Here is a 25,327-nt window from a genome sequence, read left to right as displayed (position 1 = left end):
TTTTGTAGTCAGGGGTACAGCAGAGTAGATTGTCTAAATGATGGTGCTATTATAGAAAAGTTACCTACAGATGTAGTTACATGGCATACTTTACTCCTTACTGGCTACAGGGGCAAACTCAGGATTTTCAAGGGGGGGGGGGGGGGGGTATTCCTGAAAGGTCTCTCTCAGCCACACACAATACAGTATAATAATATGGTAAGACATCATGCTGGGTATACATAATGCAATTTACCATCCGACTGACAGCCAGGGTCTGACAATCATTTCCTAAATGTCCGATCTGCTCCCGATCGACAACTGGGTCAATCAGGAGCAGTTTGGATACAGATAATAATGAGGACAGCCGACATTGGTAATGAAGGGGAAAGTGAACCATTCACACATCAGGGCATACCTGACTCTGTTAAGTTTCCCAGAGCTGCTCCATGCTGTGGAAGCATGCTGCTGCTCCATGCTCTATATGTATGCTGCTCCATGCTCTGTACACACACTGCTGCTGAGGCTGAGGTGCAGGATGAGCTGCAGGATGCCTGTAGATATTCTGGTGTCTGAACATGTGCCTGTCCCCAGACATTGCACCAACCCTGGTCTGAGGGGGGATTCTGGGCAGCTGTAATCCGCCCTGCGTTTGCCTATGGGCTAACAAGCTGCTCCTGTGTGGACAGATCACAGACAAATCACTCCAGCCCCAAAGCCTGTGTCTGATGACTCTACAAGCAAGGGGAGAGGAAAGAGCCAGGAGGGAGAGGAACACTGTGTGTTTAAAGTGGTGGTATAAAAAAACAAAAAAGTGTAACTTACCTGGGGCTTCTAATGGCTCCCTGTAGATATCCTGTCCCGTGCCGTCACTCAAGAATCCTTCTCTCCATGCCGTGAGTCACCTTCTAATTATCCATCTAACTAGACGAATGTCACTGCAGCTGCGCGGCCATGCGCATCCTCGCTCGCGTCTTTGAGCGCTTACTGCGCAGGCACAGTACAAAGTTTTCTCGGCCCGTGACAGGATATCTGCAGGGGGCCGTTAGAAGCTCCAGGTAAGTGACACTTGTTTTTTTTATACCACCACAGAACCCCTTTAACTCCTTATTTTAGTAGCCAAGCATTGCTGTAGACCAGAGCTTGTGTTTTACATACAGAAAGTTTTGAATCAGGATTATGAACCTGATTATTAGTTTGTATAATTTAAAAGAAAAACCAGTAAGCTTTCAGCTAGAAATCTTTCAGACTCTACGCTTGTTGTCTGACAATGTTAGAACATACAATCAGAAGGAGGTAGGGAGAATTTTATTTGAAATATAAGTGTCATCCAGATACATTAATTACAAGGGATCTTGCAAGGTTTGGGAGGTATTTATGGCAAATAGATACGACTTTTGGTTTAATTAAAGGGAACCTTAACTAATCGGGGGGTAAAGAGTTTCACTTACCTGGGGCTATTACCAGCCCCCTGCAGCAGTCCTGTGCCCTCGGAGCCGCTCTGGAATCCTCTGGTCCCCCGCTGTCACTTAGTTTCGTTTTTGACGACTCACCAGTCGGCCGGCCGTCATGCGTATTATTGGACGCTTTCCGCACGCGTAGATATGCGGCAACGCATATTTTTGTACGCGTTGCGGTCTGCAACAGCGTTAATTGCAGTAGGGAATGCGTCCAATAATACGCATGACGGCCGGCCGACTGGTGAGTCGTCAAAAACGAAACTAAGTGACAGCGGGGGACCGGAGGATTCCAGAGCGGCTCCGAGGGCACAGGACAGCTGCAGGGGGCTGGTAATAGCCCCAGGTGAGTAAAACTGTTTACCCCCCCCCCCCCCCCCCCGTTTCCCTTTAACAGCTACATAGACTCAGGATGACATGGAGAGTTTTTTTACAGATCCTATCCTATTCAGTGTATGCTGCTGGAGCCTGGAAATAGTTAACTGTATGTTACTGAGTGGGGTTGGGGGGTGGGGGGGGGGGAAGGGAGGGGAGCACTCAGAGAGGCACATTCATTAATTACTGGAACGGCCTTGATGGAGGAGGATGGGGGAAGTTTCACAGGGTGAGTATCCATTCGGGTCACTTTTTCCCCTTCAGGTTTCCTTTAATACGTTTTCTCAGGCAAATCTTGCACTGCTGTATCTGTTCCCTACACTCAAAAGTTATTTTTCTCAACCACACAGGAGCTATATGACCTCTAATTAGTTATCAGAGAGCGTTACTGTAATACAAATTGCTCAGCTGCAGAGATACTGTGATTTACAGCTCTGGATTCTTAACCCTTACAGTGAGGAAAAAACAGGAACACAGGCTAGTTCTATGCAGGATTGGGATTGGGCATACATGTTTATATCATCATATAACATGTCATTTCAGGGTCCCTTTAAGAAATGATGACATGAGACAATTAAACTGGTACTCTAATTTGATTTTGGCTCATTATCCATTTTGTTTGCTCTGTGTTGAGTAACAAACATTCGCTTCTGAAAGCCGGTCTGTTAATCATTATCTTTGCTCCTGTACAAGTCATTGCATTGCGTAAGACCGCCAGGATGAGCGTTTTTTACTTATCCGAGGCGGACGGTAAGTTTGAATCCTTCAACTGAGCTGTAGAAATTGTTTCAATAAGTCTGCGCTACTTTAAAGGATCACAGCGTAATAAATTAGTTTTACACACCAGTCACAGCTGATTGACATGTGCAGACTTTGTCAGATGATCACCTCATTTGAGAGATCCGTCTAATTCCTACAGCGCTGAGACTGATTGTGGGCAGATCAAACGCCAATGGTGAACCTTGTCCTACCTGATAGCCACACTGCAGAATGTTACTGTATTGTGTACAAGAATTCCCCTGTACTGTATATGGCATGTAGACACTGTACACCATTCACTAAAAGCAGATCTATACCAAGAAAAACAAAAACTGACGTTCATGTAAAAGTAACAAAAGAAAATATATTTACTATATGACTCATGGAATGATTATTGTGTATTTATATAGCACTGACATCTTCTGCAGCACTGTACAGAGTACATAGTCATGTCACTGACTGTCCTCAGAGGAGCTCACACTCTAATCCTACCATAGTCATAGTCTAATGTCCTACCATATTATTATTATGTATTTATATAGCACTGACATCTTCTGCAGCACTTTACAGAGTACATAGTCATGTCACTGACTGTCCTCAGAGGAGCTTACAATCTAATCCTGCCATAGTCATAGTCTAATGTCCTACCATATTATTATTATGTATTTATATAGCACTGCCATCTTCTGCAGCACATTACAGAGTACATAGTCATGTCACTGACTGTCCTCAGAGGGGCTCACACAATCTAATCCTACCATAGTCATAGCCTAATGTCCTTCCATATTATTATTATGTATTTATATAGCACTGACATCTTCTGCAGCACTTTACAGAGTGCATAGTCATGTCACTGACTGTCCTCAGAGGAGCTCACAATCTCATCCTACCATAGTCATAGTCTAATGGCCTACCATATTATTATGTATACCACTTAGTGATAAGGGACCCCCCTGTACTGCAGAGTTGTGAATGGAGCAGAGTCTGCTGAGAAATAACTCACCTGTCCACAAGCCAGCGAAGCATCCTACTTCCTTCTCAGTGTGCCTGTCTATATACCTCCAGAAACATCTCTCATGTGACCGGACGGCGTGTACTGGTGGGTTATGCGAGATGTCGCTGGAGCCATAGAGTTAGGCAGTGGCGTAGCTAAGGAGCTTTGGGCCCCGATGCAAGTTATACAATGGGGCCCCCAAGAACTACACATAACAATTGATACAGCGCACCAAAACCTGCCAAGGACAACTACAGTGTCAGAGGTGCAAGAGGGGGATGGGGAGTAGCTTGTTAATGATTACCACTATTCAAAGTATCTATAGAAGTGATTATTACAAACAGGGCCAATAGAGAGCCAATATTGTGCTTGAGGGAGGGCCCCTCTGACCCATGGGCCCCGATGCGGTTGCTACCTCGGCAATACCTATTGCTACGCCACTGGAGTTAGGACCTGGAGGAAGGAAGACGGGTCACTGGAGAGCAGGCAGTTGAGTTGGCTCTCTTGGTTTTGGCTCCACTTTCCACCCATCTGGCTACTTTATACTGGGGGCATTTCTGGCTACCTAGTACTGGGGGAACTTCTGCCTAACTAATGCCGGGGGCAAATCTGACAATCTGATGCTGGGGGGAAAAAACAGGGTCTTCTTGTGTGAATATCAGATGTGGCTGGGTTAGAATGAACAGCAGTCTGGAGTGTCCAAGCCCCCCTTCCCATCCCATCATCACTCACAGCAGGTAGTCATGGAGAAGCTGGGATGAAGCACCAGACAGACTTCTTAACCACTTGATGACCCAGCCTTTACCCCCCCTTAAGGACCAGCGCTGTATTTGCTGATCTGTGCTGGGTGGGCTCTACAGCCCCCAGCACAGATCAAACACTAGGTAGAGCGACCAGATCGCCCCCCTTTTTTCCCCACTAGGGGGATGATGTGCTGGGGGGGTCTGATCGCTCCTACCTGCGTGTGGCTGGCGGGGGGGCACATCAAAGCCCCCTCCACCGCAAGATTCCCCCTCTCCTCCCTCCCTTCCCCGGAGATCCGAGGCTGCACAGGAACAGATCTGTCCTGTGCAGCCTCTAACAGGCTCCTGCCTGTCATGTGACAGCGATCCCCGGCCGCTGATTGGCCGGGGATCGCTGATCCAGTACAACGCTGCTACTGTTAGCAGCGTTGTACAAATGTAAACAAAGTGGATTATTTCCGCTTGTGTTTACATTTAGCCTGCGAGCGGCTGCTTCCTGATTAATTAGCCTGCAGCCGGCGACGCAGATTTGCGTCGCTGGTCCTGCAGCTGCCACTTTGCCGACGCGTGGTATGAGTGCGCGGTAGGCAAGTGGTTAAAGGACCTCTGTCGTGAAAATCTTAAAATTTAAAATACATGTAAACACATACAAATAAGAAGAACGTTTCTTCCAGAGTAAAATGAACCATAAATTACTTCTCTCCTATGTTGCTGTCACTTACAGTAAGTACTAGAAATCTGACATTACCGATAGATTTTGAACCAGCCCATCTTCTTATGGGGGGTTCTCAGGGCTTTCTTTACTTTTAAAAGCACTTAGCGAATGGCAGTTGCTCCGTCCAACTGCAAAATAAGCACGCAGCGAGCAGGGAGGCTGGCCAGCATCTTTGTATAAACCTTTTTCAGGGTATGTCTTTATAAAGATTAAAAGGCCATGCTGAGAATCCCTAATGGGAAGATGGACTAATCCAAAACCTGTCAGTAATGTCAGATTTCTACTACCTACTGTAAGTGACAGCAACATAGGAGAAAAGTAATTTATGGCTCATTTTAATCTGAGGCTGGTTTCACAGTGGGGCGTTAAAGTCCCACGTTACAGCAGCCAGTAACGCAGCCTAACTCACAGCACTGTAAAATCAATGTGCTGTTCACAGTGCACACGTTGCGTTACATAGTGACGCAGCACGTTTAAACAAAGTCCTGCATGCTGTAGTTATACTGGGCTAAGCCACGTTAGACTGTTTGCACATGCTCAGCAATGTTGGAGGAGGAGGTCTCCCCTCCTCCTCCGCTGCCAGCCACATGGCTAATTAATATTCACTGCACTGTGGTGACTCGTGGTGGGACTGTAGTGTTGTCCGGATCATGAAGGAATCGTTCATTTGATCCGGATCTTTTTTGTAAACACCAGCAGTTCACCGTGGTTCCTGTAGTGGGGTGAGGGATTGGAGAATGCTGGCTGAAAACTCACATACGATGGTTGTATAGCAGTGACGATGGATGCCAATGTTCAATCGGCGGCGCGTTTAGCAGACGCCCCTCGCGCCCTCTTTTGCCCCTCTCACAAATGGGCACTACTGCCACACTAAAGTCACAGCCAAATGTGTTGCAATGTCATTATGAGTTACTGATTGCCCAGCAAGCTCATGGTGAACCACAACTCCTAGCAGTGTATAAGGAGCTGAAAGAGAGCAAAAAACCTCCTCACTAAAACATTACGAAAAACAGACATTTGCCTCTTAGGCTGGTTTCACAGTGGGGCGTTAAAGTCCCACGTTACAGCAGCCAGCACTGTAAAATCAATGTTGCTGTTCACAGTGCACACGTTGCGTTACATAGTAACGCAGCACGTTTAAACAAAGTGCTGCATCTGCATGCTGTATGTTATACTGGGCTAAGCCACGTTAGACTGTTTGCACATGCTCAGTAATGTTGGAGGAGGAGGTCTCCCCTCCTCCTCTGTAGCCAGCCACATGGCTAATTAATATTCACTGCACTTTGGTGACTTGTGGTGGAACTGTAGTGTTGTCCGGATCATGAACAAATCATTCATTTGATCTGTATCTTTTTTGTGAGTCGAATCATCCGGATCATCACAATGAAAGATTCGGTTCACAGTGGATGTCTGTCTGGAAGAAACAGGAACATACAGAATGTACAGTGCAGGGAAAGGCCTGTCCTGCTAGTCATTTCACCCAGTCTGCTTCCCTAGTAAAATGATTAAAATGACTCGGTTCAAAGATCCGGATCTTTTCAATGATCCGATTCAAATGATCCGAATCCTTAAAAAGATCCGGACTTCATATCACTATCCTGGAGCGACTGCTTTGAGAGCTGCATAACGCTCAATCTGACCTCCAACTTCAACACCACCATTTGTTGTGTTAGGGGCACATTATGCGACCATAACGTCCCCTAAAACGCAACGTCTTGGTGGGAAAGTAGCCTGAAAGAAATGTACTTCTTATTTGTATGTGTTTTAAACTTTACGATTTTCACGACAGTTCCTCTTTAAGTGGATGCAGAGCTGGCCTCTCCCACCCTCCCCTGTGCTGCTGAGATCTTCAGGCCTGGTTCAGATCAGAAATGAAAATGGTCCGATGATCCGAGTAGCAAATCCACAAAAGACATGTTAAAGTGAAGGTCCAGGGAAACCTTGAAAAAAATAAAAATCCCTATCCACTTACCTGGGGCTTCCTCCAGCCCGTGGCAGGCAGGAGGTGCCCTCGCCGCCGCTCCAGAGGCTTCCGGTCGTCTTCGGTGGCCGACCCGACCTGGCCAGGCCGGCTGCCAGGTCGGGCTCTTCTGCGCTCCATGGCCGGGCTCTTCTGCGTCCCACGCGGGCGCGCTGACGTCATCGGACGTCCTCCGGGCTGTACTGTGCATGCGCAGAACTACTGCACCTGCGCAGTACAGCCCGGAGGACGTCCGGTGACGTCAGCGCGCCCGCGTGGGACGCAGAAGAGCCCGGCCATGGAGCGCAGAAGAGCCCGACCTGGCAGCCGGCCTGGCCAGGTCGGGTCGGCCACCGAAGACGACCGGAAGCCTCTGGAGCGGCGGCGAGGGCACCTCCTGCCTGCCACGGGCTGGAGGAAGCCCCAGGTAAGTGGATAGGGATTTTTATTTTTTTCAAGGTTTCCCTGGACCTTCACTTTAACGGACCGTCTGCTAAACACAGGATCCATTCAAACATGTCCATTGCCAATGGATCCATTCCTTCTGCTCTGACAAGGGGACCACAACATTTTGTGGTGCACCGCCAGTGGCGTGAACATCATTTGCACTTGGCTGATTTTGGCAATCTGGCATGCTTGATGCAGCACCGATTTTCGATAAAATGATTGAATTGGGTGGCTGTTTGGGCCACAAATTTGATAGATGTATGGCAACCTTAAAGGACAACCTAAGCAAGAGGAATATGGTTAGAAGGACAAGAAAAAGGAAACCGAGAGCCAAATCTGGTGTAGTATTTTTGAAAAGTTGGGAATATATTGAAATAAAAGTTATACTCACAAGTCAGGGTTACCACACAGGCAACCACTGATACAGCAGGTGGGGAGAATTGTAACCTGACCCCACTCAGGTCTAAAAAGTCGCTCTCTATAGATAGGAAGAATGGGGATACACCCCTCCACCAAGGGTGGACTAAGATATTGAGTAACGGGAGTAATAGAGGCGCCAAACAAGTATAAAAAAAATTAAAAACCGTCTAAAAGGAGGGAAATGGGTGGATTCACCTCCCCCAGATGCAAATGACCAGGCTAATATAGCCGTAGGTTTTATAATTCTATTTATTAAAACAATTCTCCAAAAGTGATGCAACGCGTTTCACGGGCAAACATCCCGCTTCATCAGGCAATATAACAAGGAGAACACATATGTAGGTCAATCTGTGGCCAGAACGCCTCTATACCTTATATACCCATAGGCTCTTTAAGCAATACCAGTTGCCTGGTGGTCCTGCTGATCCTCTGCCTCTAATACATTTAGCCATAGCCCCTGAACAAGCATGCAGCAGATCAGGTGTTTGACATTGTTGTCAGATCTGCATGCTTGTTTCTGGTGTGATTCAGACACTACTAAAGCCAAATAGATCAGCAGGGCTGCCAGGCAACTGATATTGCTTAAAAGGAAATAAATATGGCAGCCTCCATATCCCTCTTGTTACAGTTGCCCTTTAAGTTATTCTACTTTTTTTTTTTCTTGTAACTCTCCATTAGCAGCAGAGCCAGTCTGACAGGTCAGCTGCAGAGGGGAGATAAAGGCATTCATGGATTAGCTCTGAAACACAAGATGTATTTCCTGGTGGTGACAAGCATGGAAATTGACAGAACAGGAGTGTAAAAAAGCCAAACAAAAAAAGCCTTTTCTCTGTTATTAAAATGTGACTCCGCCCATCCCCCTTCTTCCCTTTTTATTGCAGCCGTGGTGCGGTTTGCCTGCCAGCATCTTGAAGCTCCCCAGGCTTGTCTGCCGGTAACACACCAGCCTCACGAGCAAACAGCATCTCATCTCGGCTTCAGACGCGTACGGAACAGCCCATCCAGCCCCCGGCAGCAGGTAAGCCTCTCTGCTCGCAAAGATGCATCTGTACTGCTCTACAAACCTGGATCCCAGGATGCAAATATTACAGCATCCCAACCAAGCCTGATTCGCTGGCTACGGGCACTCCCTCCATTTTTGTTGAATTAAATTATTGCTGACGGAGTCATTAAAGGACCACTATAGCGCAAAAAATAAAATACATGAAAACATATAAATAAGAAGTACATTTCTCCCAGAGTAAAATGAGCCATAAATTACTTTTCTCCCATGTTGCTGTCACTCACAGTAGGAAGTAAAAATCTAACAGAACTAGCAGGTTTTGGAATAGTCCATCTACTCATAGGGGATTTTCAGGGCTTTCTTTATTTTAAAAAGCACTTGAATGGCAGTTACTCAGTCCAACTGCCAAAATAGAGTGCAAACAGGGGGGGGGGGGGGGCAGCCTGCATCTTTGTATAGATCCTTTTTTGTGAAGGATAAATGAAATGCTGAGAATCCCCCATGAAGAGATGGACTAATAAAAAACCTGTCAGTTCCGTCAGAGTTCTACTAACTACTATTTGTGACAGCAACATAGGAGAAAAGTAATGTATAGCTCATTTTACTCTGGGAGAAACATATTTCTTATTTGTATACATTTACCTTTTTCAACCTTTTTTAAATCGTGGTTCTTTAAGTTTAGCTGTGTTGGATTACAACAGGCGTCTATTGTTCTTGCAGGAAAATCTATGAAAGTCTATTGCGGCCTCCCACCCTCCTCCCCTTACCACAGAACAGAGCTGAGCTTACTAAAGAGCCAGTAGCACAGCAAAAGGCTGGTACACACATCCAATTTTTATTGTCCAATTGTACTACTACCATGTAGTATACGAGCTTAAAGAGACACTGAAGCGAAAAAAAATGATGATATTATGATTTGTATGTGTAGCACAGCTAAGAAATAAAACATTAAGATCAGATACATCAGTCTCATTGTTTCCAGTACAGGAAGAGTTGAGAAACTCCAGTTGTTATCTCTATGCAAACAAGCCATTAAGCTCTCCGACTAAAGGCCCATACACACGTCGGATTTCCGCGAACGACGGGTCGTTTGAACGTCCCGTCGTTCCGTCGTTCGCCCGCTAAATCCGGCATGTGTACAGGCTGTTGTTCGCTTGACAAGGGTGAGTTTGAGCGATCCACCCGTCGTTCGCGGAAAACCGACGTGTGTATGGGCCTTTAGTTAGTCGTGGAGAGGGCTGTTATCTGACTTTTATTATCTCAACTGTTCCTGGACTATTTACTTTTCCTCTGCTAGAGGAGAGGTCATTAGTTCACAGACTGCTCTGAAAGACTCATTTTGAATGCTGAGTGTTGTGTAATCTGCACATATTATAGAATGATGCAATGTTAGAAAAAACACTATATACCTGAAAATAAAAGTATGAGAATATTTTCTTTGCTGCTAATCTTCTAGTAATTATTCATAGTACACAACCAATTCACTATATCATATTTTTTTTTCGCTTCAGTGTCTCTTTAACTACACAATCTGCTCATAGTATTCAAAATCCTCATACTACATGGAGGTGGTAAAATTGGTCAGGCATTGGCCAATCAAAATTGAAGGTGTGTACCAGGCAGCTTTAATGGCTTGCTGCAGAGCCATACCACGCAGCACACAAATGAATCCCCCCCCCCTTTTCTGCCCACCAGCAGAGCTTTCTGTTGGTGGGCTCTGATCCCTTGTGCCCTGTTTATTTATTTGTTGTATTTATTTATATATTTTTTGTAAATAAATTTCTCTATTTTTGTATTTATTTATTGGCTGTTATAGGCATCAGCCTATGAGAGCCAATCGCTCTCTGAGCCTCTCCAGGGGACAGCCAAGTGGCACACGGCTGTCCCCAGTACAGCGTTGCCGTAGATCGCAGCTCTGTACAGTGTAAATAGAGGGTGGTTTCGCCGTCTAATGCACGGCTCGATTTTGCTGCTCAGTCGTTTCGCCGCTCGATTCCGCAGTCAATTCTCTTATCTTCCTCTCGTTTTTGGATATATTTTTCCAATCACTGCTACCCGGAATCGAGTGGTGAAACGATCGGGTGGGAGATTGGACATGTCGGAAATTATCTATCGAGCCATCTTAATGGCTCAAAATCGAGCCGTGTATGCCTCAGACATTCAAGGAGAGCTGCGCGCACATTGGCGTGCACGATCTACTACAAAAGCCCACCCCAGGACTTGACGCCAGTTGGCGTCCTGGGGCTGCCACCCTCCTGACGCCGATTGGCGTTAGGCGGTCGGGAGGAGGTTAAGATGAAATAGGCCCTTAGGCAAGATAGCGCTTTTTGCCCATTGCTGATGGGTCACCTGTTTTTTTTTGTAAGATTTGGTGGGGCTAGCACCCACCAGGCCCTTAGACTCTCTCCAGGCCCTAGGCAACTGCCTAGGCTTGCCTGACATAACCTCTCCCCCCCTATAACAAATAAACTTCCTAACCCCATTCTCAACAAATGTCAGTAACAAGCAACATTACTACAAAAAAAGTATTAGGGCTGAGACACACTATAAGCGTTTTTCTGAGCGCTGTACAGCCATCAGCACTTTCTGAGAGCTTTTTAAAAAAACATTCCCATTGATTTCAATTAAAATTACACAATTTTACTGCGACTTTAATGTACGGTAAGTCAATGGGAGCATTTTTTAAAAAGCTCTCAGAAAGCGGTGATGGCAAAACAGCGCTCAGAAAACCGCTTATAGTGTGTCTGACCGCTTGTTGGTTTTGTTTAGCTTAAAGAGGTTGGAAGTTTATGGGGTAAGAGAGGAGTGACGCCAGAAGTTTCCGCTCCGGGTGCCACCATCCCTAGTCACGCCTCTGCTGCCCCCTCCATGTGAGTGGACCTGACGTGTAATTACATGCTATGAGCATATCGTAAATTATATGGATACAAAGGTGTACAAGGAGTAGAGTAGATCTTTAAAGTGGACCTAAACTCTTGCTCAGGACAGGAAAAAAACAGAGACATGTACCCTGTATGTATTTAGCGAGTTAAGCCTGTCTAATTCCCCCTCATCTGTACTAATCACAATTTGTAATTTGATCTCTCAGCTGCATCAGCTGGCTGACTGGGCAGAGTAGCTAATTTGTAAACACAGGATGATAATAATATGTCTGCTTCCATGAAAGCAGGAAGTAGATACAAATCCTGCAATAAATCTGCAGTGTATCAGCTGTAACAAATAAATGTTTTTCTCTAAAGGTTTTTATGCTGTTGTACATCTTTTAGAGCAGAGAGGAAGTTCTGAGTTCAGGTCCGTTTTAACTCTTCCAAGCTGATAAGAAGAAAGACTGAGTAAGGTATATAGAGCTAGTTTCGGTAACAGGTGTGATTTACATTGGAGCCGTTTCTAGTTACCGTCTTAACGACCAATTCCCCTGTGCGCAATGTTTACTTCTAGATGATGCAATCGCTGCATAGATGTACATACATAATCTTAAAGGACACCCGAGGCGAAAATAAACTAATGAAATAAACGTTTGTATCTATCTTCCTTCTCCTAAAAATGACTTTTTAAGATATTCCACGGTTTTATTTTATGTTTAAATCTACTTTTTAAGTTTTAACTGTTTTATAGTTTTTTTTTGCTAAATGACACATACATTTAGTATGCCAGAGTTAAATCTAGAAACTATTGACCCTTTGTATCCCTTTCCTGCTCTCAGAAGCCATTTTCTGCTAGGGAAGTGTTTTATAGTTGGAATTTCTTATCAGTGAGGGTCACACTGTAGTCACTTCCTGTCTGAGTCAGGACTGAGTCGGCCACTTATATACCTGACATTTATCTCTTTCAGGCTGAGAAAGAAAAAAAAGGAACACAGCCTAGTTATTTGTGTGCTAGGCACTGTACATACACATGTCTATCTCATCGTGGCCCATAGGCAATTCACTTTTTCACCAGAGTTTTCTTCTAGGTGATATTTTTAAACTTGTCAATAACATGCCTTTTAAGCCCCCAGAAGGCAAGAAAATGCTCAAAATAATTTTGTTAGTACTTTCCCCCCAACGTTTTGGTACTTTTTTAGTTGGAAAGTACTGGAAAGTTATTTAAAATCAAAGATGAAAATTATCTCCCAGGAGAAATCTCAGGTTAAAAAGAGAATTGCATATGGTCCCTTGTTACATGTCACCCCGGGTATCCTTTAACACTCCATTCATCCCACAGCCCATTCTGCATTGAGATATAATGAGATTTCAGCCCCGATATTCTTCATCTGCATGCTGTACAATGCTACAGAGAAACTCCAGAAGCACCAGAGCCCTGATGCCAGGGAGAGAGAAGCCCATCTGGAAGTATTCTAGTACCAAACATAACTCCGACTCTTTGTGACCATATGTACTTTTGCACGCCAGATGTGTCTGTCAATCACTGCTTCTATTAGTTGTTGCATAGGCATGTTCATAGAGTCACATATTCTGTCTATCCATCTTAGCCTCTGCCATCCTCTTCTTCTTTTGCACTCAATTTTTCCAAGCATCAAGGATTTCTCCAAAGAGTCCGTCTTCCCATTATGGTCTCAATTCACTAAGCAGTTTTGACTAGTCTGCTGATGGTTTTTAGTCTACTGATGTTTTGGTCAGCTGAATCAAAGGGGAATTCACTATTACCAAATGTTTTAGACCTGTTTTTAGACCTGGTCTAAACCATTTGGTAATTAGGTGGGTAAAGCAGGGGAAATGATCAAAAGATGCAATTCACAAACGAGTAGCTATGACTAACATCCTTCTCCACTGATGAGCTCTCCTCTGCATTCCATTAAGCTCCTGCGTAATTAATTCAAAAGGTTCCATCCTCACATCTAAAATACCTCACAGAATTACTTTACCAACAAGAAATCAGCTGGTCTAATCTCTGTCAGAAAAAGTGGGCGTGGTTACTCCTTGTTTGCCTTTGTGAATTGTGTCATTACTGAATGTTAGCCCAGGCCTAAACACAGGTCTAAAACTACACCAAACCATCAGTAGACTAAAAACCATCTGTAGACTAGTCTAAACTGCTTAGTGAATTGAGGCCTATGTGTCCAAAGTATTTGAGTTTTAACTCATTGGAAGCTTCAAATAAATTATTTTGTTTACGATAAGTCCACAGCTTTTGACCTCAGTCAGCAGAACTCGTCGTGCTGTACATTCTTGGAATGCTTTGATCTCTCTCTGCGAGCAGAAAATATAGAAACTGAAAGCAGAAGGCCTCTGTCATTGCCTCCCACTGCCCCCTAGTGACAAGTGGCCATAAATACACATTACAGCAGTACTAATTAGTAGCAAGGAAGTGTAACAAATAAGAAATAAAAGCAATGTGCTGAAGTAAACTGACTTGGAGCACTTGCAAGCCTCTAAACCCAAAATTCAGAAGCATCAATTTGTCTATGCATGACATTATTTATAAAACTTCATACAGACAGCGCTCTATCATCCAGTCTAGTGAACAAGTGATTCAGCTTATATAAGCCTCCAATCTACCTACAGCATGGAAGACGCACTGTGACAACAGGATCCCCTCTGTGAGTGACCCCCACCATCTCACCATTAAGACGGGGCACTCACCCTTAATGTATGACCCTCTGCAAGATGGCTCCACAGCACTTCTGGGGCATGGAGGCCACCACCTGGCTGTCACAAACTTCCCCCCTCAGCTTCACTGCACACAAGTCTACATATGAAAATAACCTCAAAAGGTAAAAATTCACACCCACCATAGCGTAAAAAAAAAAAAAATTACAAAATTATTTTTATGGGCTCATCACATTTAACAATAAAGAAGAAAAATGACTAGGCAGCAAAATAACTTGGAGGAAGCTGGACTAAAATCCATGAGGTTTTGTTTGAAAGGCAGAAGCATTACCTCTATACCTAATTCTGCTATAAGTTTTGGCATTTTTTATGAGGCGTTCAAATCAGGCATTTGCATTTGGTAAACTGAACTTGTGTCATTCATACCTCTTGAGGGCAGGATCTCTGCTTCAAATGCCTCTGAATCACATGATTTTAAAAGGTATCTAGTAGCGCCAAGTGACCAATGACAGTGTGAGTGATCCAGCAGCCTCTCTTCAGGGCCGGATTTCCCAAGGCCACACATGTCATGGCTTATGGGAGATGCCGCCACGGGTGGCGGAGAAGGAGGAGACGTGATGGAAATGCAGCCATATAAAGACTCCTACGGCAAGTTTGGCTCTGCCATTTTGGTACCATGTAGTTTTGGTGCAAGTCATCCATGTGTTTCCCGCCAGATCAAGCTCCTACATACTATCTAGCTTCCATAAGTAAGATATCGTCCCCTGCTGCAAAATACCAAGCATGACCTTCCCTGTGCATAGAAGATAAAAGTTGAGGTTACACAACCAAGTGTGCAATATCAGCGTCGGCCACTGGGTGGCGTGTGTGATATATTCACTGCAGGTGTAATTTTTGTTGCAGTGCTTGTACCCTCATTTGTGAGAATGGAGATGTCTGGCACTGAAGACACCGTGTGCCGGGCAGGCCATGGCCAAAGATAGCAGCTCCAGTTCTGAATGGAAGAGATGGCTGCTAACAGCATAGGAACGTTGTTTGTTGAGTATCTGGAAATGGAAGAGGGGGCTGCACAGAGAAAGGGGGCAGCTTCACATAGGAGGTTGCATATGGAATAGGGGCTACTGCTATATATGGGGCTGTACATCTAGAAGCACCACAACCACATATAATAGAATGTAATACATTATTCAGGATAGCTAACTGTGCGTAAATCATCCTGGTATCAACATCAGAAATACTTCCTATATCTATATATTGCTGTATATTGGTATGTAACCCCGCCCTCCCCGTGATGTTTAGCCTAGGCTATTTGGTTATGCAGCCTTATTCCCCAGTGCACTCTGAGAGACCAAGGGCCTGATTCACAAAGCTTTTCTGTTAAATTATCTCACCTTATTTATTAACTCACAATTTATCTCTCCTTAAATTACTTAACTCCTGGTTTCGCTCTCCTTATTTGACATAACTCCTGGTTTCGCTCTCCTTATTTGACATAACTCATGGTTTAGCTCTCCTTATTTGACATAACTCATGGTTTAGCTCTCCTTATTTGACATAACTCATGGTTTAGCTCTCCTTATTTGACATAACTCATGGTTTAGCTCTCCTTATTTGACATAACTCATGGTTTAGCTCTCCTTATTTGACATAACTCATGGTTTAGCTCTCCTTATTTGACATAACTCATGGTTTAGCTCTCCTTATTTGACATAACTCATGGTTTAGCTCTCCTTATTTGACATAACTCATGGTTTAGCTCTCCTTATTTGACATAACTCAGGGTTTAGCTCTCCTTATTTGACATAACTCAGGGTTTAGCTCTCTTTATTTGACATAACTCGTGGTTCAGCTCTCCTTATTTGACATAACTCATGGTTTAGCTCTCCTTATTTGACATAACTCGTGGTTCAGCTCTCCTTATTTGACATAACTCGTGGTTCAGCTCTCCTTATTTGACATAACTCGTGGTTCAGCTCTCCTTATTTGACATAACTCATGGTTTAGCTCTCCTTATTTGACATAACTCATGGTTCAGCTCTCCTTATTTGACATAACTCATGGTTTAGCTCTCCTTATTTGACATAACTCATGGTTTAGCTCTCCTTATTAGACATAACTCATGGTTTAGCTCTCCTTATTAGACATAACTCATGGTTTAGCTCTCCTTATTTGACATAACTCATGGTTTAGCTCTCCTTATTTGACATAACTCATGGTTTAGCTCTCCTTATTTGACATAACTCATGGTTTAGCTTTCCTTATTTGACATAACTCAGGGTTTAGCTCTCACTATTTGACATAACTCATGGTTTAGCTCTCCTTATTTGACATAACTCATGGTTTAGCTTTCCTTATTTGACATAACTCATGGTTTAGCTCTCTTTATTTGACATAACTCGTGGTTCAGCTCTCCTTATTTGACATAACTCATGGTTTAGCTCTCTTTATTTGACATAACTCGTGGTTCAGCTCTCCTTATTTGACATAACTCATGGTTCAGCTCTCCTTATTTGACATAACTTGTGGTTCAGCTCTCCTTATTTGACATAACTCAGGGTTTAGCTCTCCTTATTTGACATAACTCATGGTGTAGCTCTCCTTATTTGACATAACTCATGGCTTAGCTCTCCTTATTTGACATAACTCATGGTTTAGCTCTCCTTATTTGACATAACTCATGGTTTAGCTCTCCTTATTTGACATAACTCATGGCTTAGCTCTCCTTATTTGACATAAATCATGGTTTAGCTCTCCTTATTTGACATAACTCATGGTTTAGCTCTCCTTATTTGACATGACTCATGGTTTAGCTCTCCTTATTTCACATAACTCATGGTTTAGCTCTCCTTATTTGACATGACTCATGGTTTAGCTCTCCTTATTTGACAAAACTCATGGTTTAGCTCTCCTTATCTATTTATCTTATGAACTATCCTTATTTGTTTATATCATGCATTAGCACTCCTTACAGTTAAGGTGAAAAATAGCTAACCTTTGTGAATCAACCCCCAGGTGTGGTTTCTGCTCACTTCAGAACACACACCAAACATACATTCCGCAGTGGTGCACCTTGTCAGCGGTAAAGAGGTTGCCACCTGTTTTAAATTAAAGAATGTTAATCCGGGGGAGGAAAGATTTTAGAATGGGCAAATATTGGCTAAATAATAAATGAATAAGCAATTTTAATCATTAAGTTAGTCAGTAAAGCTTCTGTATGTAGCGTGGAAGAGGAGGAGGGGCTGAACACGGAGGGGTGAAGGAAGGTGGTGTAATAAATTGGCCTTGTCGCAAGATTTGCACATCATATCAGCATGATGCAAAGTGTAGCGTTTCAAAAAGCAGCCTAATGTACCATTTTTCTGTCCCTCTGACCAGCAGCTTTTATTAAACCCCACCCTGTCCTCAGGAACAGACTCTTCCTGTCCATGCCTAAGGAAGGGTGGACTGCAGCCTGGAACAGCAGCATGCAGTAAGTCTACGGTAAAAACCCTTTGTGTCTCTTATTTATTGTATTGCAGACACTGCAAGTCAAAAAGAGGGTAATGTAATGCTGTGATGGTAAAATAAAGGGAATGTATTATTCTTTGCTCTGTTCCTTCCTATTTGCAGCAGCAGCAGAATTAAAAATATCACTTCCTAAGCGACTTCCTTGAGAATTTATCATTATTCCAAAATAACAGACAAACAGTGACATCCAGTGGCCGTATTGCCAACTGCAGGCTGGGTACTGTTAAGTTTATTACAGTATTGCTGTACAGTAGTATACCATATTATTTATATACATTCATTGAGCAGTTGAGGAATAAAATTTCCTCTTTTTTTACAGTATTTATTTATAAATGATTTAGTCATTGTAAAATCTTTCTGTAAAACTTTGTTCAGACAGTTGACTTATAAAACAACCTTTAATGAAAAGGTTGTCTAAGGACAATGTATATAATTGTTTAAAGTGTAACTGTCGGGCATAAAATCAAAAACAAATTCTTTATTTTTATCTGGTAAACAAGTAATAAGGATGCTAACCAGGCAACACAAAAGTAAAAATCACTATTACTTTTCTTGTTGATAAATGATCATTCCCAAGTTTACCTGACCTAATTTGTTAAACACAAAATTTGGTACACAAAAAGGAAGTTGCAGGGCATGCTGGGTTGTCCTTTTTTGCTTCTCTACTTTCCCCTCAGACTTAACTAATGCAGCCTGATTGGCTGAAGCCTCTTTCCCTCCTGTTTTCCCCTCCCACACCTCTGTTCCCCACTGATTGACCAATATTTCTCGTACTTTCTATAGTGAAGGGCAGGCAATACATACACAATCAGGCAGAGGAGAGTAAGGGAGGAAATGACATCAGGATTGGCTTCAAAATAGCCACAGTTAAAATGGGAAATGCTAAGAAGGATTTTCTCTTTTTTTTTTTACTGTAGAAAAATCACTAAAATCAAAACATGGACAGTGCAATACATATGTTATGTGAGTAGAGCAAGTATTTATCTACTTATCTATGTGTTTTTTGAGATAGTATGGCTGACAGCCCCTCTTTAAATGTGTCCATTACCAGTACAATATTTTCCTCAAATGCGATCATTCTATCATATTTTTACGATCGAATTGTACAGAAAACCACAGTATGTGGAGAAAATCGTCGTGAAACAATTCTATGGTGAATTGGAATACAGAATTTCTTTGATCGGAATGTTGGATTTGACAATCATATCTGAAAAAAGTGCCATAATCTACCAGTTTATGGGAACAACCGATAATTACCTTCCGATTACTATCGAACTATAATTGCACGTCTCGTTGCGGTGTGTTTGTATTGTCCGTTGCGACGGACCGCAATGGATGCAGCACGGAAAGAGCCTTAACCCTTTAGCAGCCAATTGATTTAGAGGCTTGCAGGTGCTTCAATCCAATTTATTTTAGCACAATTTTTTATTTATTTGTTACATTTTCTTGCATCTAATTAGTACTGCTTTAATGTGTAATTATGGCCAATTGACACTAGGGGTCAATGTGAGATAATATCAGAGGACTTCTGCTTTCAGTTTCTATATTTTCTGCCAGCAGAGAGACATCAAAGCATTCCAAGAATTTACAGCACGACGATTTCTGCCGACTGAGGTGAAAAGCTGTGCACTTATCTCATACGAGCGTTACTTGCAGGTTTCACCAGCAAGGTTTGTAGCCGGTGACGTGTCGATCACCAAATCAGGAGCTTTCTTTACTGTGATGTCAGAAACGTATTCACAACAGCACTAAAGAGAGAGCTTCTGCTTACAACACTTGCCAGCCCAACCTGTAGGTGGAGCTCTGGGGATATAAAATAATCATTTATAGTATATTAAAGATAATTAACTTTTTAATTAGTTTTCCTAATTTTTTTCTCTCTTTTTCAGGGTCCACCATGTCTGAAACAAATCCAAGTTTCAAACCGATCAAGTTAATCGCAGCCGTTTCCAATAATCTGGGGATCGGTGTGAACGGGAACATACCCTGGAATCTGCCGTAAGTGACCCCATCCTGATGAGCGTTAATGCACAAAGTGACAGATGCAGTGTCAGGAGGCAATATATGAGTGAGAATCTTACTTGTGCACAAGTATCCCGCAGCTTGTTTAAAGAGCCAGCATGAACCATGCTGGCACCAAAAATAAGGCTCTAACTGCCATACAAACAGCCATGTGAGACTTGACATAAAACAAGAAGACAGATCTCCCAACAGTTACGCAGCATATTAACAAAAAAAAAAAAAAAAGCTAATTGCAGCAATGTTTCCCCCAAACAACATAATTAGTCGCATCTCCATTTAAAAAACAAAATAGAGTATTTGCACCTGATGAACATAATTAGGCAGACTGTTCACAGATAATTAACTATGCAGTCTACCTACCCCACCCAGACAACTTCATTATGCAGTGCTTCTGACAAATGACAAACTATCCAGAGTATCTCTCAAATATGTAAATATACAACCTCCTCAATATAATTATACAAATGTTCCCCTCCAAACAGCATAAATATGACGGGTTTACCTCAGAATATATGATTACTTCCCTCAAACTACCTTATACACTCACGTATAAGCCTAATTTTCCAGCACAAAAAAGTGCTAAACCGTTACCCCCTCGGCTTATATGCAAGTCAGTGGAGCAGAACAGATGGTGAAGCAGGTTTTGTTACTGGCAGAGGAGCGTAAGGATTCTGCAGCAGTGATACTGCTCTTCACATTGGAAGTATTGTCTCGCACTCACTAATGGATCAAACCCATAGTCTTTAAGGGGAGTACGACAGCTGAAAAGAGGGATGGCACCCTCTATGCAGTATTCAACAAGGGAGAAAGCTGGCACATCCAAAATCAATCTATTAGTTCCATGTAAAAATATGGCCAATGTTTCGGAGCCGCGTAGGACCCCTTTATCAAGGCAATATCTGCTCTGAGGCAAAGATCTGTTTGCTGCTGTGCAAAAAATTCTGCACAGGAATTCGGGAGTCTAGCTCCTCTAAAACACTCGCTGTCAGCGATGTGTATTCATCTGAGGTCAGCAGCAGTGGGGGTCCTACGCGGCTCCGAAACGTTGGCCATATTTTTACATGGAACTAATAAAGATTAATAAATAAAGATTGATTTTGGATGTGATACTGCTCTTGCCAGCTGGCTCCCTGCTTTGTCTGTCCCCCCCATCCCCTGCAACATGGTCTGCAGAGTGCGCTGCTCAGGACTACCTGTGTCCCCTGGCTTGTGGAGCGGAGCGTGCAGCAACCTGTCAGCTGTGCAATGATCAGGTGTTCTTCCTGTGTGGCAATCTCTGTGTCTCATATCTATGATGCCATCGTCTTGAGACACAGCTGTATCATCCTTGGGGCACACCTGGCTATGTGGAGAAGGAATGACTTGTACCGGGGGTACATCTGGCTATTGTGGATAGGGCTTATACGCAAGTCAATCACTTTTTCCCGCTTCCTGAGGGAAAAGTGGGTACCTCGCCTTATATGCGGGTCGGCTTATATGCGGGTCGGCTTATAGTATATACATTATGTAGTGTTTCTACACAAAACAGTATAATCAGGCAGCACCCCCACCACCACCCACACACAAACACACACACACTTTCCCTCCAATAAATACATATCAAATTAGGCAGTATGTCCCCTCTTATACATAATTATTCAGCGTACCCCCCACAGCATTGGTATTACCCCTTTCACCCCCCAACAACATATTTAGGCAGTGTCTCTCGAACAATATAATTAGGCAGGATTCCCCCCTTACCCAACAACATAATAAAGCAGCCTTTCCCTCCAAAACAACATAATTAGCATATACACCCAAATAGCATCAAATAGGCAGAGTGCCCACCAAAATATAATGGAGTCAATTTATAAAAGGCTGTTCGAAAGAAAAATCTTGTCGGGAAAATACTGCATTTGGTATTTTAGACTTTTGTGTGCTAATTCATAAAAATGTTCACATGTGCGATAGAAGCGCGCTAAACTACCGAAACCCATTGACAAAAATCTTTGCGGTAACAGCTCGTTAGAAGCGGTTCCATGCAACGAGGCATCACGACATTCCTTTAGATGTATATGTTTTGTTATATTGCCTCTGCTTGCTCTGAATCAGTCTACCAGTCTTTCTTAACATTCTATTTAATTGCCACAGCTAGATTACCTTCCAAGAAACTTTACATATGTCCTGCTTGGGTGATTTTCCCCACTAGCTCCTAACAGGTACCCAAGAGGTTAAACAGCCACACAGCCTAACGTTAAGGTATTCAGGGGATGCCTGTTTTGTTCCGACCTCGCTCTACTGCTGCCTGGGGAGTTTAACCTCCTTAGCGTTCTGGACGAGCTGAGCTCGTCCAGAGCCGCCGGAGGCTGCCGCTCAGGCCCTGCTTGGCCAATTTTCACCAAATAAAAAGGAGCACATGCAGCCGGCATTTTGCCAGCCGCATGTGCTACCTGATTGCCGCCGCAGCGCGGCGATGCGCCGCGTGTAGCGGTGAAAGAGGGTCCCCCCAGCCGCCCAAGTCCAGCGCAGCCAGACCAAACAGTTCCGGCCATTACTAAGGGCTGGATCGGAGGCGGCTGATGTCAGGATGTCGGCTGACGTCTATGACGTCACTCGGCTCGTCACCATGGCGACGAGGAAAGCAAAACAAGAAGGGCTGCTCATCGCGGCCTTTCTTGTTACTTCTGATCGCCGGAGGCGATCAGAAGTACGCATTAGGAGCGCCCTCTAGTGGGCTTTCATGCAGACAACTGAAAGTTGCTAGTTTTTTTTATTAAAAAAAAAAACGTCCGGTCGCCAGCCTGGCAATCTTAATAGAACGCCAGGCAGGTTATCCCACCTGAGAAGGCTGCGGGTCCTATCAGATTCCATCAGTCAGACTTGCAGGAGACAGGGGCTGTTTCTATTGGCTCCCTGCTCCTGTCAGTCACAGCTGCCTCTGCTTCTTGCTCCCAGCTCAGTCTCCTCACACAGACTCTGCATTCTTTTCACCACTTCAAAGCTTCATGGCTTTACCGCTCCTTGTTTGCTTTATGCATTGACATTTACTGACATGTGTTGAGGTAATTACCGCACAAGTCTGTAATTTACCACACTGCTCGGGAATGTCAGCTTTTTTCATGCGGTATGAATTGACATTTTCCTAAGTGCTCGGTAAAGTCAGCCGTTTTCTGCATAAGGTAATGCTTTATGAATCGACCCCAATGAGGCATGTGTCAATGATAAATTTCCTTCACTCTCGAGTGGACTATAGTGATGTTTTGGGTGATCCGGCTGCATTGTAGAGAGGGGTGTGTAAGGGCAGGGGAGGGGGTCCCTCCATAGCTGCACCCCTTCCTGTCTGTATGTGGCCGCACATACCAGCCCCCAAAGTCAGATAATTTAATCTTGAGGAATCATCTTGGGCACCATATACAAAATTTTTGTTCTGTTTTGTTAAAACTAAATTTAAAAATTAAATCAACTACGTTATAAAATCACTAAACTGTCAAATTGTACCGTACTTGTTTTGCAGGAATGAATACAGGTATTTTTTAAACAAGATCACTACAGTGGAACAGACAGGTAAGAAGAAACACAAATAAAATGAATGAAAGTTGAACAGTTGAATATCTGTATTCCTGTATGTGCTGTGCTTAGCTTGTCAAATATCTGTCCATCCAGTTCTGTGGATCACACAGTACAGCATCCATCATAAGCAGCTCTCTGGCCGCTCCTGTCCCGCATCTGCAGATGAGCAGCATAGGCTGGGCATAGCCCCGCCCCCAGGAGAGTACAAACACACTCATGAATCATCATTCTTCTTTCCCCTATGACTATGATTAAGGGCAGATTCTGAGCCCGATACGCGTCAGTCATTTCCTTGCTCTTATGTGTGTCAGTCTTGTGGCTTTTCCAATAAAGAATACCAGCTTTTACTAACTTCGCTGTGGCTGCGGATCCTTTCCTGTTGGTTCTGCTTTTGGCGTGGCTTGCCTGGTCCTGCACCGGTGGAGTTTCCTGCATTGGGGGTTTCAGAGCGTTTGGCTTCTCCATTTTTTGATTCTTCTTTCCCCTCCTGTAGCAAAGTTCAGAGCTACAAAAGTAGGATTCATCCCTTAAAATACAAAAGACTCAACCCCCTGTTGACCCCTGCCTTGTTTGAAATCAGCACACTGCAAATACTGCAACTACACACAAGGAGTTTATTCCTCATATTCACTCTGTAACCAGCTCCTGTCATCTCAAAAACATCTCGAATCCAACCTTTTCTCATTCCACACTACTGAAATGTTAGTGCGTGTTCTTATAATATCTCATCTGGACTATTGTAACACACTGTTACAATAGAGGACTACCTACTAACAGACTGGTGGGAGGCGAAGGTTCAGCAGTAATGACTGAGTTCTTCATGGCTGATGCTGCTAAGGATAGGCTAGCATTTGGCCTTGGTTGCTGACTTTAGGCTGGTTTCACAGTGGGACATTAAAGTCCCACGTTACAGCAGCCAGTAACGCAGCCTAACTCACAGCACTGTAAAATCAATGTGCTGTTCACAGTGCACACTTTGCGTTACATAGTGACGCAGCACATTTAAACAAAGTGCTGCATGCTGTACGTTATACTGGGCTAAGCCACGTTAGACTGTTTGCACATGCTCAGTAATGTTGGAGGAGGAGGTCTCCCCTTCTCCTCCAGGGGCCAGCCACATGGCTAATTAATATTCACTGCACTGTGGTGACTCATGGTGAGACTCTAGTGTCGTTCAAATCGTTCATTTGATCCGGATCTTTTTTGTGAGTCGAATCATCTGGATCATCACAATGAAAGATTCGGTTCACAGTGGATGTCTGTCTGGAAGAAACAGGAACTTACAGAATGTACAGTGCAGGGAAAGTCCTGTCCTGCTAGTCATTTCACCCAGTCTGCTTCCCTAGTAAAATGATTCGAATGATTCAGTTCAAAGATCCGGATCTTTTCAATTATCTGATTCAAATGATCCGAAATCCTTAAGATCCGGACTTCCTATCACTAACCTGGAGCGGCTGCTTTGAGAGCTGCATAACGCAGCTCAACCGGACGTCCAACTTTAACACCACCATGCGTTGCGTTAGGGGCACGTTATGCGACCATAACGTCCCCTAAAACGCAACGTCTTGGTGGGAAAGTAGCCTAAAGGGACACTTAAGCCAGGAATAAGAAACCAGTTTTACTTGCCTGGGGCTTCTACCAGCCCCCTGCAGCCACTCACGGAGCCTCCGGTCCCCCACCGCCAGCTAGTTTTGCTTTCGCTGACAGGCCCGGCCACCTGTATCCTTCTTCGCGTTCCCGTCCACAATAGCGTCCTGCGCCTGTGCAGGACGCTATTGCGGACTAGAACATGAAGAAGGATACAGGTGGCCAGACCTGAGCAGGTGCAGAAAGCCAGGCCGACTCCCT

At 43.9% G+C, this 25,327-nt stretch overlaps 2 protein-coding genes across 4 annotated transcripts in view; one reads left to right on the top strand and one right to left on the bottom strand.

The window, feature by feature from the left end:
* The window catches only part of MTERF2 (mitochondrial transcription termination factor 2), a 194,757-nt gene that overhangs the window by 26,772 nt on the left and 142,658 nt on the right, over window positions 1–25,327 (bottom strand). The gene's annotated exons all lie outside the window — the stretch shown is intronic.
* The window catches only part of LOC137564446 (dihydrofolate reductase-like), a 33,226-nt gene continuing 16,563 nt past the window's right edge, over window positions 8,665–25,327 (top strand). Inside the window, exons 1-3 of one of the 2 annotated variants that reach the window (XM_068278332.1) lie at window positions 8,665–8,867; window positions 19,798–19,906; window positions 23,424–23,473. In XM_068278332.1, coding sequence (XP_068134433.1) covers window positions 19,806–19,906; window positions 23,424–23,473 — 151 coding nt within the window. In that variant the 5' untranslated portion in view covers window positions 8,665–8,867; window positions 19,798–19,805. Of the gene's footprint in view, window positions 8,868–17,844; window positions 17,871–19,797; window positions 19,907–23,423; window positions 23,474–25,327 lie in introns of those variants that run through there. The other variant, XM_068278333.1, reaches the window with a different exon arrangement.

Source organism: Hyperolius riggenbachi, chromosome 3, assembly GCF_040937935.1.
Source record: "Hyperolius riggenbachi isolate aHypRig1 chromosome 3, aHypRig1.pri, whole genome shotgun sequence".
Classification (NCBI taxonomy): domain Eukaryota; kingdom Metazoa; phylum Chordata; class Amphibia; order Anura; family Hyperoliidae; genus Hyperolius; species Hyperolius riggenbachi.
The sequence above is the reverse complement of the archived record's forward strand: the minus strand, read 5'-3'. Positions and strand labels throughout refer to the sequence as shown.